Raw genomic sequence first — 16,579 nt, 5'->3', positions numbered from 1 at the left:
GTGCTATGACCTTAAATAAGGTTTTGAATATTGGATTTTTTTGCCTTTTCTGGTTAAATCTTCTGGTATTGTTTTTTGTATGGCAGAGCATCTATTATAGACTATAAGATGTTAAATAGGAAGTATGGCCAAAGTGAACAAAGCCAAATTTTCACAAAGGAAAACTTCTCCCAGGTCTAAGAGGGAAGATAAGGAGTTCAAAGAGAGCCTTCTAATGTTTTCAACCACTGCCTCTACACGGAGCAAATTAGCTAGGAATAAATGAAAGCAAGTGATTCTTGCAGTCTCACTGCACCCTGGGCAGGTGAACTCTGGCAGGCAGACTGGGGGAAATTTGTGTACCATCTGTCACTTCCCCAAGCCTCACAGTAGTAATATTTCACATTCTGGTGAAATATTTAGAGATAGTTAGAGGGTAGATTCATAAAATCAGTTCTCTTGAACTATGTTCCCTGAAACATTCAATTACTCTTAGATTTCAGAATAAGACCATCCATTAGTTGGCACTACTAACAAGTTTGCACTTTTTTATTCAGAAAGTTTTCTTTTCCAAGGGGAAAAATATTTATGCTTCTTCTGGTGTCTATAAGTAAATATTAACACCTTCCTCAAGTTCTGATCAAGTGGATACTTTATAGTGTAGTTGCCAGTTAACTTTCGGTAATATAATTGTTTTATTTCTTCTATGGCCATTATGTTTAGTATTAAAGTCTTTCTAAGTAATCAGATGTAATGTCTACATTATTCCAAGATTTTTGTAAGAGAGTATTTCTCCAAATCAATGGTTCTTGGTAATCTTTTATTCATGTCAAAAACTGGGAGAGAAATCTTACTTTGATAGTTTATATCAAAGCAGATATTCTATAGATATTCTGCATGTGCTCATGAAGAGTTCCTAACATAATAACTCTAGGCTATTCGTAAAACTAGAGTAATAAGCTGAGAAAATAAATAACTATGACAACCAATATAACTCACCAGGAAATAGGTTTTAATGTCACTTTGTATTTTACCTTAAATATTAAATTCAATTGGTTTCTGAACTTAAATATTGCACTCTTAGGAACTCTTCCTCCTCAATGCTAAAATACAAGTTCTCAATGCCTACTTCTAGAATATATTTTTCGGTAGACATTAAACATGACCAATTGGATACAAATGAAATGCCAAAACCCACGTAAATATAATGAAATTACAGGCTGTCACAGAGCTCATGGCCTCATCATAACTTCCAGTGTCTGTCCTTTGAGTTGATCACTGACCTGAACAACTAGGAAACAGGAATCCCATTGTTCTAAGGGGAATCACATTATCTTTTCTTCTTTTCTTTTTTTTTTTTTAAGGAGAGAAGGGTAATCCAGGATTTGTGGGATCAATTGGACCTCCAGGGCGAATTGGGCCAAAAGGACCTCCAGGTAAATATTATTTCGTTAGTACTGCTGTCCATGAAGAAAGGGTAACTGATCAGTGAATCCACCATCTTCTTATGTTCACGTCAATAGGTGCACGTGGAGATCCAGGCACGCTTAAGATCATCTCCCTTCCAGGAAGCCCAGGGCCACCGGGCCAACCTGGAGAACCAGGGATGCAAGGAGAACCTGGGCTACCGGGACCACCGGGAAACGTAGGTAAGGTGCTGGCAGCACTGACATGGATCACTAGGAAGTGGTGAAACCAGCAAACGATATAACTTCACAGAAAATGTTACACATTATAGAGTTATTTTACAATCAGTTTTAGAATTGAGCTCATGTTACTCTTGACCAGCAAATGAAAGACGTTTTGAATATATCGAAAGCTGTTGTGCATACTATAAACTTGAGCAAATACACTTCAGGGCACTTATGGGTTTTTTCATTAAGGTGTAAGTATTGTGTCTGTCTTCTCTGACAATCGTTAGTCTTAGAGCTCTATTTCTAATTGATTGCCTGAATAAGCCTGATTTCTTTGTATTTATACTTTTCTAACACTTTGTACAGCATTTGGAAAGTAGTAAATACAAATGTATGATTAATTTTATGAAAATTTTCAAAATATTGGCATATGAAAATTGAACTACCCCCTGTATATAGGTTTAGCATATCGTAATAGCCTTCTAAATATAATTGTTATGTTCTAAGTTTGCATGAGTCACTAAGGACATAAAAAGGATATTACTTTGATTGATACAAGGGCATAGTGAATTCTGGAACAGCATAAATTAAAATGGCAGCACAATTTTAAAATGCTGTACTTACTCCTAGTTCATTTTTGAGGGTTCATTTTTACTGTAGTTCATTTTTGAGGGTCTTTTTTTCCCTGCGAAGCAGAGTGTAACAAGTTGGATGACCGACTGTCCCAGTTTGCCTGGGGCTGAGGGTCTGCTCAGCTTGCAAAACTTACATTGCTGAAACTGGGGAAGTCCCAGGTAAACTGGGATGGCAGGCCACCCTACTTTTTATCCTATGTGAAGGATTCAATACAATTATTATATTATATTATATTTATTTATTTATTATTTATTTATTTATTTATTTTTGCGTAGGACCCTGTGGGCCAAGAGGTAAATCAGGCAAGGATGGAAAACCAGGAACTCCTGGACCACCTGGAGAAAAAGGCAACAAAGGTTGTAAAGGAGAGCAAGGTATGCTAATGGCTGAAGGAGCGAGGTCTCAATAGACAGAGAAGTCGTGTTTGAATATGTGACTACAAGAATAAACTAGGTCTTCCAGTGTGTGTTGTTCAGATTAGACTAAAAACCAACAGCAAAACATTCACTTGGAAGATGAAAATCAGGAGTTGCTGTAATATACCATTCTTCCTGATGTGAGATCTGCCGGCAATTTCTGGGTGCGGGCCAGGATCGTGTCTCATGGAGCCAAACAATGGAAACACGGACCAGGGAGAGGCAAAAAGTTGTAAAGGAAGATAGTTTATTAGAGGCAGGAGAAGAGGCTGCAGCTCCCGAGCAGGAGGGGGTAGCCGAAACTGGAAAGCCCACTAGCTAAGGCAAAAGGCTTTTATTTTAACTTTCCCCTGCCTGCTTGGGGAAGGGGCTGGAGCCTTCTAATGGAATTCGTCTATTAGGTTTGTCCTGTTTGCCCATGTTGAAGGGATTAATGAAATAATCTGTTCCTATCTACTAGATCTTCTCCTTTGTTGGCCAAAAGGGATTTGAAACATTCCAGAACCTGGAGTTTCAGGATATGGCTGCTTTTTTTGCTTATTCCACTGGAGACCTCCCTGTCTAACTAGTAACATGCTAACTAACCTGTCTCATTCCTACCTCCTAACTGGGCAAATGTATTCCAGATTTTAAGGCTGAGGATAAGTAGATCTAATGAAGCACTAATTCTGTTTTCAGAAAGACCAATACTCTTTTTAATTATTTATAGCAGCACTTAGTTAATAATATCGACTTATAGAAGTGGTATATAAGTACATAGAAAAATATTATCTTGGTAAGAATAGAGGAGCAACTTAGTACCCTCATTTAGGAAAGCCATCTTTTACCTATGCCATTCTTAAATACAACTCGTGTGTAGCCTGAAAAAAAGGCCTCTTAAATATTTCAGCCTGAACATGAGTTACATGTTCACCTGGATCAAAATCTACCTTCTGCAAAAGTTTCAAAAGCACCTTCTCGAAAATAACTAGATGTCCAAATCTTATTTTTTAGGATTGCTGACTTTGTTGAAATAAGAAAAATTCTTAATGTGATTTCCCAATTTACTGACATATGCCCAGATCTACTATAATAAAACTGTAGAGTCTAGAGATTTAAATCTTTAAAAATTCAAATATAATGCCTATATTAACTATAATATTAATTGCATAATCATTCAAATTTAGTATTGTCACAAGTGTACTTTAGAGCACTATTAATCAACTTTCCTTCAAAAAGTGGTAAAGAAAAACAAGTCTTATTAATAATTCTGTTAATTATGTGTTTCAGAATGTTTCAGAATGGGGCCACAGCAAGAAGAGCAAGAGTACTACAGTGCAAATTGTAGTGAAAATGATTAGCAAATAGACATAAGTTAGTCCTAATGCCATAAAGGCCTCATAAGAATGAGAAAGGGATTCAAGAGTCAGACAGCACTGGTATAAACTTCTCGGAAAACTCCTGGCCTTTCTTGGAAATGCAGAAAATCCTAGGATCATGCATATTTGCATAACAGCTCACCTCTGGTTTCTGTCATGCTAAGCTAATCACAATTCCTGTGTGGAAACCTGAAGGCATCTTGTGCATGAAGCCAGTTAGAGCCCCATTTGAATGAGGGTAGATATTAGCAACAGTGAAGACACCTTCCCCAGCTGATATATTAAAAACATGGCAATTTTGGACATTTCAAGTAAGACATGAGACTTTGACAAATGTGGACATGGCCTATTTTTAATTTCAAAGAATGAGTCAAGGATCCGAAAGATAAGAATGGGTGAGAAAATTGAAAAAAAAATACTGGTACTTTAACAAATCTTTGTGAAAGTTTGACTTCCAATTCGGGACTAAACTAGATCTCAGCCTGACTCCACCACGTGGTTGTTCATGGGCAACAATGACTGGGGAGGCCAAGGATCCAACAGTCTCTGCCTTCTCTGCATTTCCTTGGAACCTTAAAGGACCATGACCCAAATCACATTGGGGTGGGGGTCGGGGTGCAGTGACAGTGGGAATGGATGAGGGGTGATGGGGTGGTAGCCTGTGCCAGCATCATAAATAACAGATATTTGCTGAAGAAAGGGAGAACAGAAGGAAGGAAGATGGAGAGAAAGGGTAGGTCACTGGTCCTTAATAGACAGATGAGTATTCATTAGCCTCACATGTATTCATGTATCCAAGTGCAGAGAAAAAACAAAGTAAAAATATTACTTACTTTGGTTTTAACACATATAAACTAACACTTATGATAGTACAAAAAAAGTCTTCTCTTCTTATTTGCCTTACTAGTTGATCAAAAACTTTCTTGAAGTTTGCATCTTTAAAAGGAACTTGCAATGTTTTCCATGTTTATTGAATTTATGAAAAGCACATGTGATTTTTTATCTTCTTGAAGAGATTTTCAAATTGTAGATATTTGATTTCTTGGTCCCCACATTATAGGACGATATATTCACTTATTCCTAAAAGATGTATGTAAGACCTATCAGAAGCAGACCACTGTGTAGGCATCACAGGGAAATACAAAGATAAAGACTTCATCTCAAAAAATTTATCATGGGAGATACACAAATATCTATAAAAACAGGCATTGTGTGACATTAATCAACACTGAATAATATAGTTTGGCCAGTTGATAAGCCACTATTCTTTATGATTCCTTCTAGGTTTGGAGCTTATCAGATATAAACATTTAAATTAGTATTATAAAACAAGTTTGAGGTTGTGTTTGTGTTGTAACATGTATAACGTGTTTCTTAAAGGTCCACCTGGATTCGATGGACTGCCAGGTTTGAAGGGGAAACCTGGAGACACCGGACCACCTGCAACCAGGATAACAATGAGAGGCTTTGTTTTCACCCGGCACAGTCAGACCACAGAGATTCCCTCCTGTCCAGAAGGGACAGAGCCGCTCTACAGTGGGTTTTCTCTTCTTTTTGTACAAGGAAATGAACAAGCCCACGGACAAGATCTGGGTAATGTCCCAGTTTCCAGTCACTTTGTTCTACGTACAGATTGTAAATTTTTATGGCATGGGGTACTTCTCTCTGAAGTATAAACAACCTTAGTTATCTTACAGCACTTTTTAAAGAGAGTAAATAAAACATTGGCTTCATGTCTATTCTGGAAGGTGAAGCTCTTTTTAATTAAAGTACAGTTGACATACAATATTATATTAGTTTCAGGTGTAAAATAATGATTTGACATTTATATACCCTATAAAATGATCATCATGAGAAGTCTCGTAACTATTTGTCACTGTACAAAGTTATTGCGATATCGACTATATTCCCTGTGCTGTACATTATGTCCCCATGACTTATTCATGTTAGAAGTTCGCACCTCTTATTCCCTGTCACCTTTTTGTCCATTCCAACCACTGCCCAGCCCTCTGGCAACTATCAGTTTGTTCTCTGTATCTATGAGTCTGTTTCTTTCGTTTGTTCTTTTGTTTAGATTCCACATATAAGTGAAATGATACAGTATTTATTTGTCTTTCTCTGACTTATTTCACATAGCACACAAGAACCCTCTTGGTTCATCCATGTTGTCGCAAATAGCAAGATTTAATTCTTTTTATGGCTGAGTAATATTCCATTGTATATACATTTTCTTTATCCATTCATCTATTGATGGACACTGAGGTTGCTTCCATGTCACGGCTATTGGAAATAATACTGTAGTGAACATAAGGGTGCATATATCTTTTTGAAATAGTGTTTGTTTGTTTGTTTGTTTGTTTGTTTTCTTAGGATAAATACCCAGACTGAAATTGTTGAATTGTGTGGTAGTTCTATTTTTAATTTTTTGAGGAACCTCCATATTACTTTCCATTGTGGCTACACCAATTTACAATCCCACCAACAGTGCACAAGGGTTCCTTTTCTCCACATCCTTGCCAACTCTTGTTTCTTGTCTTTTTGATGATAGCTGTTCTAGCAGGTGTGAGGTGATATCATTGTGGTTTTTACCTGCATTTCCCTGATTAGTGAAGTTGAGCCCTTTTCATGTGTCTGTTTGCCATCTGCATGTCCCCTTTGGAGAAATGTCTTTTGAGGTTTTTTGACCATTTTTGAATTGGATTGTTTGGTTTTTTGATGTTGAGTTGTTTATATATTTGGATATTAATCCCTCATCAGATATATCATTTGCAAACATCTTCCCCCATTCAGTGGCCTTTTCATTTTGGTTTCCTTTGCTCTGCAAAAATTTTTTGGTCTAATGTACTCCCATTTGTTTTCTATTTTGTTGCTCTTGCCCAAGGAGACACATCCAAAAATATATTTCTAACACTGATGTCAAAGGGTTTACTGCCTATGTTTTCTTCTAGTTTTATGGTTTTAGGTCTTATATTTAAGCCTTTAATCCATTTTGAGTTTATTTTTGTATAAGGTGTAAGAAAGTGGTCCTGTTTTTCCAACACCATATATTAAAGATTTCCCCATTGTATATTCTTGCCTCATTTGATGTGGTATCATACTGTTTTGATTACTAAAGCTTTGTAGTATAGTTTGAAATCAGGAAGAGTGAGGTCTCCAACTTCAATTTCATTTACTTCTGCTCTGGTCTTTATCATTTCCTTCCTTCTACCAACTTTGGGCTTTGTTTGTTCTTCTTTTTCTAATTCCTTTAGGTATAAGGTTAGATAATTTGAGATTTTTCTTGTTTCTTGAGGTAGGCCTCTATTGTTACAAACTTCCTCCTTAGAAAGACTTTCATTGTGTCCCATAGATTTTGTAACATTGTTTCCATTTTCATTTGTCTCAAGGTATATTTTGATTTCCTTTGATTTCTCCACTGACCAATTGCTTGCTTAGTAGCATGTTGTTCAGCCTCCCAAGTGTTTTTTTCCAGTGTTCCTCTTATAATTGATTTCTAGTTTCATACTATTGTGTCCAGAAAATATCCTTGATATGATTTCAATCTTCTTAAATGTATTGAGACTTGTTTTGTGACTTAACATGTGTAGCATCCTGGAGAATATTCATGTGCACTTGAAAAGAATATGTATTCTAGTGTTTTTGCATAGAATGTTCTGTATATATCAAGTCCATCCAGTCTAATATGTCACTTACCGCCAAAGTTTCCTTGTTGATTTTGTCTGGATAATCGATCCATTGATGTAACTGGGATATGTAAGTTCCTACTATTATTGTATTACTGTCAATCTCTCCACTTATGTCTGTTAATATTTGCTATATTATTTAGGTGCTCCTATGTTCGGTGCATAGATGTTTATAAGTGTTAGCTCTTGTTGGACTGATCTTTTTATTATTGTGTCTTCCCCTTCTCTCTTGTTATAGTCTTTGTTTTAAAGTCTATTTTGTCTAAGTATTGCTACCCCAACTTTCTTTTCATTTCTGTTTGTATAGACTATCTTTTTCCATCCCTTCACTTTCAGTCTGTGTGTCTTTAGATCTGAAATGAGTTTCTTGTAGGCTGCATATGTGTGGGTCTTATTTTTTTTATCCATTCAACCACTCTATGTCTTTTGAATAGAGCATTCAGTGCACTTACATGTAATTATTGATACATATGTACTTATTGCCACTTTCTTTTAATACTGGCTTTACAAATGGTTGGTCTACTACCTTTACTATATGTGTTTGCCTTTACTAGTGAGATTTTTTTTTCTTTCATATATTTTCTTATTTCTAGTTATGGCCTTTTCTTTTCTGCATACAGAATTCCTTTAACATTTCTTGTAATGCTGGTTTAGTGGTGATGAACTCTTTTAGCTTTTGCTTGTCTGGGGAATTCTTTCTCTCTCCTTCAATTCTGAATGATAACCTTGCTGGGTAGAATATTCTTGGTTGTAGGATTTTTTCCCTTTCATCACATTAAATATATCACACCAATCCCTTCTAGCAGGCAAAGTTTCTGCCAAAAAAAACAGCTGACAGTCTTATGGGGGTTCCCTTGTATGTAACTAGTTGTTTTTCTCTTGCTACTTTTAAGATCATCTCTTTATCTTTAACTTTTAACATTTTTATTACGTGCTTTGGTGTTCATCTTGTTTGGGACTCTCCTTGCTTCCTGGACTTGGATGTCTGTTTCTTTCACCAGGTTAGGGAAGTTTTCAGCCATTATTTCTTCAAATAGGTTTTGTGTCTTCTCCTTCCAGGAATCCTATGATGTGAATGTTAGTATGCTTGATGTTGTCCCAGAGTTCCCTTATGCTATCCTCATTCTTTTCAATTCTTTTTTTCATTTTGTTCTTCCAGTTGGGTGATTTCTAACAGTTGATAACATTCTTCTGCATCATCTGATCTGCTGTTGATTCCCTCTAGCATATTTTTCACTTCAGTTATATTCCTCAGTTCTGATTGGTTCTTTTTTACGTTGTTTATCTTTGTTGAAGTTCTCATTGCATTGACCCACAGTTCTGCAGAATGATGAGAATCTTTATGACTGTTCCTTTGAACTCTTCATCTAGTAGACAACTTATCTTCATTATGTTTAGCTCTTTTTCTGGGGTCTTGTTTTTTTTGGTTGGAACATATTCTTTTGTCTCCTCATTTTGCCTGTTTGTTTCTATGTATTAGGTATATCAGCTACATCTCCTGGTCTTGAAAATGTGGCCTTACGTAGAAGGTGTCCTGTGAGGCCCAGTGGTGCAATCCCCCCAGTCACCAGACCAGGTGCTCCAGAGGTGTTCCCTGTGTGAACCAGTGTGGCTCCTGTTGTAGCTGGGTCACAACTGCTATGGATGCACTGACAGGCGAGGCTGGTCCGTGGCTGTGAGGCCTGACCATAGCTGTTGTGGGTATGCTGGTGTGCAGGGCAGCGCCCCACCCCCTGGTGCAGTTGGCTGGTGGTTTGGACTGCAACTGCTGCTGGCATGCTGGTGTGCAGGATGGGCCTCTGGTATGGGTGACTGCAAGGCCCAACTTCAATTGTTGCAGACACACTGCTGTGCACTGGTGCCGACTGAGGCTGCCCACAACGTGTGGTGAGACAGGGGCTGCTTTGAGGGGATACCGGTGATGGCTGAGGCCACCCATGGGGCAGGGCAGGAGCCATGTTAGAGGGGTGCCAGCCTGGGTGGGTCCTCAGGGAAATGCCACCATGGGGTGAAGAGTGTTAGCAAAGTTAATGAAGAGTGTCAGATATGGTGCCTGCCAGTGTCAGACTGGATAGGTAAAGAAAGAAAAAAGTATGGCATCCACCAGCACTTTTGTCCCTGGAAAAAGTTTGAACAGATCCTTGCCCCTCCAGCATACACTCCAAGATCCGTCAGTGTATCACCTTCACGTATAAACCAGGTGCTTTTCAAACTGCTGCCTTTGTGATGGGACTTGGAAAGAACACAACCTTCGTTTTCTAAAGCCCTTTGGCTCTCCTATTTGTAAGCCCCACTGTTTTTCAAAGCCAGTTCATATGGGCCTCCTCTTCCTAGTGCAGGTTCCCTGGGCTGGGGCTCAGACCTGTCTCTCTTTGGTGAGGAACTCTGAGATTGTGATATCATTCCTGCTTGTGGGTCACCACATGGGGAGGGGGGTGCAGGGTGGGTCCTGAATAGATTGAGTCTCTGTCCCTCCTACCCATCTCAATGTGGTTTTCTTTATATCCTTAGTTGTAGAAAATTTGTTCTGCTGGTCACTCTCAGAGATTGTTGTTCTATATGTCATTGTAGTTTTGCTGTCAATGAGCAGAGATGAGCTCAGGAACTTCCTACTCTGCCATCCTGAACTCGAAGTCAGGAGCCTTGATCTTGAATGCCAATTTAGCTTGTCCTGTTTGACACAATTTTCACTTAAATCACCTGTCTGCTTTTTAATTGTAAAAGTAACATCTTCTCTAAAGCTTTATCTGGTTATTAGCTATTATACGCATATGAAGAAATGGGAATACTTGGAAGCAAAGACGTTTTTTCCAGCCAAACTTTACTAGTCCTTAAGTTCTACACTGATTAGCAAGGGCCACAGGAAGTATTAATGTTGGGAAAAGGATGATTTTGTTCCCTATTGGATCTTTGATTTCTGTCATTATTAAAATTTCCATAACACATTTTGCAAATAACTCTTTTGTGTTGCCTTTCTTCAAGTTTTGCCATATGTTTTAATTTTTAATTAGCCTCTATCTAGTAATGATACTCAAAATAATTTTAATTTTACTGAAAGTGATACCCAGTCTGATATTTTATTAGGAACTCTTGGAAGCTGCCTACAGCGATTTACCACAATGCCATTCTTATTCTGTAACATCAATGATGTATGTAATTTTGCATCTCGAAATGATTATTCATACTGGCTGTCAACACCAGCTCTGATGCCAATGGACATGGCTCCAATTACTGGCAGGGCCCTGGAGCCTTATATTAGCAGGTAAAAATTCAATCCCTTACTTTTGTGATGGGACCAGGTGAATCACTTCATTTGTATGGAGCTGTAGGCAGCACATCACAGTGCAGAAAAGTGGCGATGCCACCATATCCATTGTTTCATGTTACAGGTGCACCGTCTGTGAAGGTCCTGCAATTGCCATAGCCGTTCATAGCCAATCTACTGACATTCCCTCATGTCCTCCTGGCTGGATATCTCTTTGGAAAGGATTTTCTTTCATCATGGTAAGGAGAAAAGGAAGAGCAAATTCATAGTAAAGTTTGCCTGCAGAATCTTGAATACCCCCCACGAAGGTGACTAACATTGATACGTGCAAGATGCCATACACATTTGTTTGAAAATCTTTTTTTTAAAGGCAGTAAGTTGGTTTTTGGTAAATAATGGAGTATGTTAAAAAACAGACTTCTCAGATTACCCACAAATTCTAACAAGACATTTAGGTGAATAGTAACTACCACATTAGTAATAAATTTTTAATGTGGCACGTGTTTTATATATGTCCTCCATAATCCTTATGAAAACCCTGCAGGGTAGTTTCTATCATCTACAGATTTACAAAGAAAACAAAAAAGTAATTTTTCCAAGGTCTCACAATTAGTAATGGTAAAGCTAGGATTTGGAGCAAGTGTGTCTGCTCCAAAATTTTTATGCCTTACACTGTCCCCCTTTGACATTCATATTTAGATGGAAACTAAGAGAAATGGCCTTTTAAGGACAAATTTCCCAGATATAAGTGCTAAATGAAAAGAGTCTGGTAGCTGCACATACCATGTTTCCCCAAAAATAAGACCTAGCCGGACCCTCAGCTCTCATGCGTCCTTTGGAGCAAAAATTAATGTAAGACCTGGTCTTATTTTACTATAAGACCCGGTATATTATACTTATATTATATTATATTATATTATATTATATTATATTATATTATTATATTAAAGACGTAGTCTTATATTATAGTAAAATAAGACCAGGTCTTGTATTAATTTTTGCTCCAAGACGCATTAGAGCTGAGGGTCCGGCGAGGCCTGATTTTGGGGGAAACACGGGATGTGTAGTGGTAATTCATATCCTGGATAGCATCATTTATGATACATTATTACCCCTTCTTTACTCACAGATGTCCATTCATTAAATCACGAATTCAACAAATATTTATTGAACACCTACCATGTGGCATGAATGTTCTGGGTACTAAGCAGAGAACCAAAGCCCCTTCTCTCATGGAGCTTACATCCTAGTGGGGAAGGTAGACGATAAGCAAGAAGAAACAGTAACAATAATAGTAACGAGCTCAGGTGGTGAGTGGTACTGTGGAGGAGGTAGGCAAGATACGGGGAGAGACTGACAGGGATGAGGTCAAGGAAAGCCTTTTGGAAGTTATATTTAAGCAGATCCCTGAACAACAAGAACAAACCAATCACACCTAGGGGGAAGGAGCATTCAAGGCAGAATACACAGCTTTTACTTTCTTTTTGATGACTATACCTCAACTTGCAAAGTATCTGGAACGTTAGCAAAACTAGGTAAAGAGGCACAAGAAGTTTAACTCATGCTTTTTTCCCCTTGTAGTCCTCTATTTTAAAAAAGTAGAGTGATGGAAGGGGAACTGACTCTGGGTGGTGAACACACAATGTAATTTATAGATGATGTGATACAGAATTGCACACCTGAAATCTATGTAATTTTACTAACAATTGTCACCCCAATAAATCTTAAAAATAAATAAATAAAAAGTAGAGCGTTGAAAATGTCAACATCATGCACAGAATTCTCACTCAGATATTTTTATTGTGATAAGTTTACAAGCGCAGGTTCTGAGGGAGCTGGGCAAGCTCTAGCATCCCCTGGATCCTGCCTAGAAGAATTCCGAGCCAGTCCATTCATAGAATGTCATGGAAGAGGAACATGCAACTATTATTCAAATTCCTACAGTTTCTGGTTGGCTTCATTAAACCCAGAAAGAATGTTCAGGTAATTATTCAATGTCAAGTTTAATCTAATGACTCAACTACAGAACTATTTATTAAAAGGTTGCCTATGTTAGATTTTCGTTACCTTACAAGAATCAACAAGCAGCCATGGTTTTGTACTACTGTACCAATAAAGGCAAAAAATGTAACTTTTGCCATCACTAGATATGTTTAATATTTATATATATATAGTAAATTACTGAGTAAAACCACTAAATGATCTGCTAATCTTAATTTACTGTATTGGAAGACTTTCAAGACAGACTATTTAAAGGGTAGGAGTACCCTTTTCATTACAAAAAAGATGATCTGTAAGTTTGCATCAAGGTCTATGCTTTCCGTAGTGCTACTGAAATACAACTAAAATCATAAAATGTTGACACATATGCTTTTTCAGAAATACACCTCCTATAATAAAGTTTAGATGAGCCCCAATGTGCATTAATAAAACTCAAACCCAGTAAGTACTCCCTTTTTACCTACAAATCGATGTTTTTTTGTTTTTTTATTTCAGAAAACCTATTCCATTAACTGTGAAAGCTGGAGAATTAGAAAATATAATAAGTCGCTGTCAGGTATGCATGAAGAGAAGACATTGAAGAAATCAAAGAAAATAGAACTGTTATTTTTCATTCTACCTAACCAAGTAATGATGCCGAACGTGCCTGTATTTAGGTATTTTTCTCTAACCAAACAATATCGCTCTGTGATGACTTAGTACAAAGTTTCTGTTGGTTTCCCCGTACAACAGAGCATTTCTGTGATCCTGGTCTCTAAATTCTGCGCTGTTTCAAAGTTCCCTATGGCAAGGCAGCAGACTTTTCACAAAATATTACTGAAATTGTATTCTACTTGTACCCAATGCACTTTCTAAATGGTGGTTGTATAAAGTTTGATGCTCCAAGAGCTTTTTGGTCCACTAAATTCCCAAGATTTGCCCCTTTCTATTCCAGTCTTTGAGACTCAGGGAGGCTAACTCAGTTTTAGATTGCCCCACCACCCTCTTCCTGAAACTTTATCCTAAGTAGAGGAGATGGGGGCAAGTGGAGTATTAGGCATCGTTGATAGAACTAGACTTTCAGATCTGTTGATTAACCTAAGGTCTGAAGGAAGCAGAATTGAACTGAGTTCATGGATTATCTAGAGCTCTTTTAAACATACCCAAGTTTCCCGGAATGAAATTACAATAGCCTTGGAAACACTATGGTTTTGTTTTTGTATTTTTTTTTTGAGTTTTTTTGTTTGTCCATTGAATTCATTTCACTGCAGCAATATAGCCTGCTTGTATTCTAAGTAGGCACAATTTTTACCCTTAGTGAATTAATTAGAACATTTTTACACAGTACTCTGAAATGTGTCTAATTTTAGTTTTTCTTTTACCAGCACATCCACAAATAACAAGAGAACAACTTATTAGATGTGCTTTTGCCTCATCCCTATGAATGTTGGTGCATATAATTGAGTAGCTCAATGGTCCATGAAAAAACTTAAGCCATCTGTTGACTAATAAGGCTCAGAATATTTTTCCTTTGTTCTCAATATTCCATTTAACTTGGGTATTTATAGAGATTTATTTCCTTGTGACTTCTCTAATTCTTTTTTTTTTTGTAAAAATGTTTTTTGTATTACATATTCTTTCAAACATATTGAGAAAGTCAGTTGTGTAAAAATCTTAATGTACAAATTGTACAGCTTGGAAGCTGTGTCTTAAAACTTGTTTTTCAGTGTGTTCATACATTCCCAAGGTTACTTAATTCATCTTAAGCATTTTATTTAGCACCAAGCCATACCCCAGGCACTGTGCTAAATATATTATGGAGAAGCTAAGAGGAAGAAAAAAAAAGAGACTTGTTTCTAATATCCAAAAAAAGGTAACTTACTGTTTCTGTTAGGAATCCCACTTATCTGAGTCGTTTTCCCCCTTTCTCCCTCTCTCTCTGTCCTGATACTTCATCATCATAATTCAGCAGGCCTTGATAGAGGTTTAAAAATAAGATCTATGCCCAGGGAGAGCCTAGGACTTCTAGCTTCTCCTAAGCATGGCGGAAGCCAAGATCTGGACAATGATAAGAAAACAACGATGTATAAAACATCAAAAACCACTTACACTTGACGCTAGCACTATTTGACGAGTCGCATCCCGAGACAAAGCTCGAAGATGCTTCTCCATCCACCCAGGTGGAGTTGGGGTGCTGGTCTTTAAATTCAGGTTTTATTGTTTCAACCTCAGTTGCTCTGAAGTGACGATGTGGCCCCAGAGGACAGCACAGACATGAGCACGGTCCACACCCCCCACTGCTCCTGTGACTACTGTCAAGCCATTTTTACAGTTAAACTAAGAGTGTTTTAGATTATTTACTTAGACTCACCTAATATGAAGACGTTTTGCTCTGAAAATATCCTACTGTCCCAATTGTACTTTAATGGCATATAGGGCTTAATGGATCTGCACAAACCCTCTGTAGACCAGTAGTTCTCAGTGTGGTCCCTGAACCAGTGGCAACAGCAGTACCTGAGAACGTTACAAATGCAAATTGTAGGGCAAAACCCAGATCTACAGAATCTGAAACTCTGGGGGTGGCCCAGAAGTGTTTTAACAAGCCCTTCAGGTGAGTTCCAACACATTCTAAAGGTTGAAAAAAACTGCTCTAGGCAAACACCCAGAAAACAACTCTACCAGGTACGCTGGCTACAATTGTTCCATCTGTGCCTCTGATTTTTAAAGTCCCAAATCGCAAATGAACGTAAGGTTATCTAATTTTACTAAGAAAAACCCCAAGAATGGTGCTAATGCCAAATGACTGGCCTCCACTTGTACCCAAGCCTCCATCTTCTCTTGCCCTCTCATCAGTGTTTAACGTCTGAGGAAGACAAGTGATGCTAAAATCTTCAATTCCAGTGAAGCCATATGACAAGTTGCTCAATCACAGATCTCAGACTGAGCATTAGAACAGAGCTCATGTGCATTACTTTTCAGGTATCTAAGAGTAGCTGGTAAAGTTATGAAGTTTTAACTTGATAGGTAAAATATAAATAACTTGTTTCTTTGAAATTTGGGGCTTCCACTTTGGAATTTCACAGTGTGCTAAAATTTCACAGTGTGCTCAGAGGTCTCTTTTTGCAAGATAAATATTATTAAGTAACTTATTTATAAAAGTATTACAATAATTCTAAATTTGAATTTTATTGCTAATTTAACTTACAAAGATTTTTCTATGCATTAAATGTAACTTACTGCTACTAAACTTAATATTTACTCTATAACCTAATGAAGTATATTTAAAATATATTGAATACTTGATATTATATCTTGACAAAATTATAATATTGTAATGTACTGTAATTATAGCTAAAATATTTTATGGTATTGTCTAATAAAGTTGAAAAAATTATATCTGGTCTTATTTTTTTCAAAATGGAAATAAATTTAATTTTTGATTGTAGAAAGTGTGATCAAAATATGATGAATGTTTAAATGGAAAAAAATGTATTGCAGTAAGACACATTGCCATTAATCCCCCTTAAAATACTCCCCCTCGTTACAAACTTATCCCATCTTTCTTGCCACTTTCTTAAGCAGTTCTGGACACTTTCGTGTCTTTAGTTGCGCTGTCGTGGCTGCGCTG

The 16,579-nt window shown here is 37.3% G+C and overlaps 1 protein-coding gene across 1 annotated transcript in view; it reads left to right on the top strand.

The window, feature by feature from the left end:
- COL4A3 (collagen type IV alpha 3 chain) overlaps positions 1-16,219 on the top strand; it is a 156,173-nt gene extending 139,954 nt beyond the window's left edge. The window contains exons 45-52 of the mRNA XM_033112035.1: positions 1,344-1,415; positions 1,503-1,628; positions 2,525-2,623; positions 5,404-5,616; positions 10,791-10,968; positions 11,096-11,210; positions 12,782-12,954; positions 13,468-16,219. Of these exons, the coding sequence (XP_032967926.1) occupies positions 1,344-1,415; positions 1,503-1,628; positions 2,525-2,623; positions 5,404-5,616; positions 10,791-10,968; positions 11,096-11,210; positions 12,782-12,954; positions 13,468-13,552 (1,061 nt within the window). The 3' untranslated portion in view covers positions 13,553-16,219. The remainder of the gene's footprint in view (positions 1-1,343; positions 1,416-1,502; positions 1,629-2,524; positions 2,624-5,403; positions 5,617-10,790; positions 10,969-11,095; positions 11,211-12,781; positions 12,955-13,467) is intronic.
- Positions 16,220-16,579: the final 360 nt, after the last annotated feature.

The sequence above is a fragment of the Rhinolophus ferrumequinum genome, chromosome 8 (assembly GCF_004115265.2).
Source record: "Rhinolophus ferrumequinum isolate MPI-CBG mRhiFer1 chromosome 8, mRhiFer1_v1.p, whole genome shotgun sequence".
NCBI classification, from domain to species: domain Eukaryota; kingdom Metazoa; phylum Chordata; class Mammalia; order Chiroptera; family Rhinolophidae; genus Rhinolophus; species Rhinolophus ferrumequinum.
This window is presented reverse-complemented; position numbering and strand designations above follow the sequence as displayed.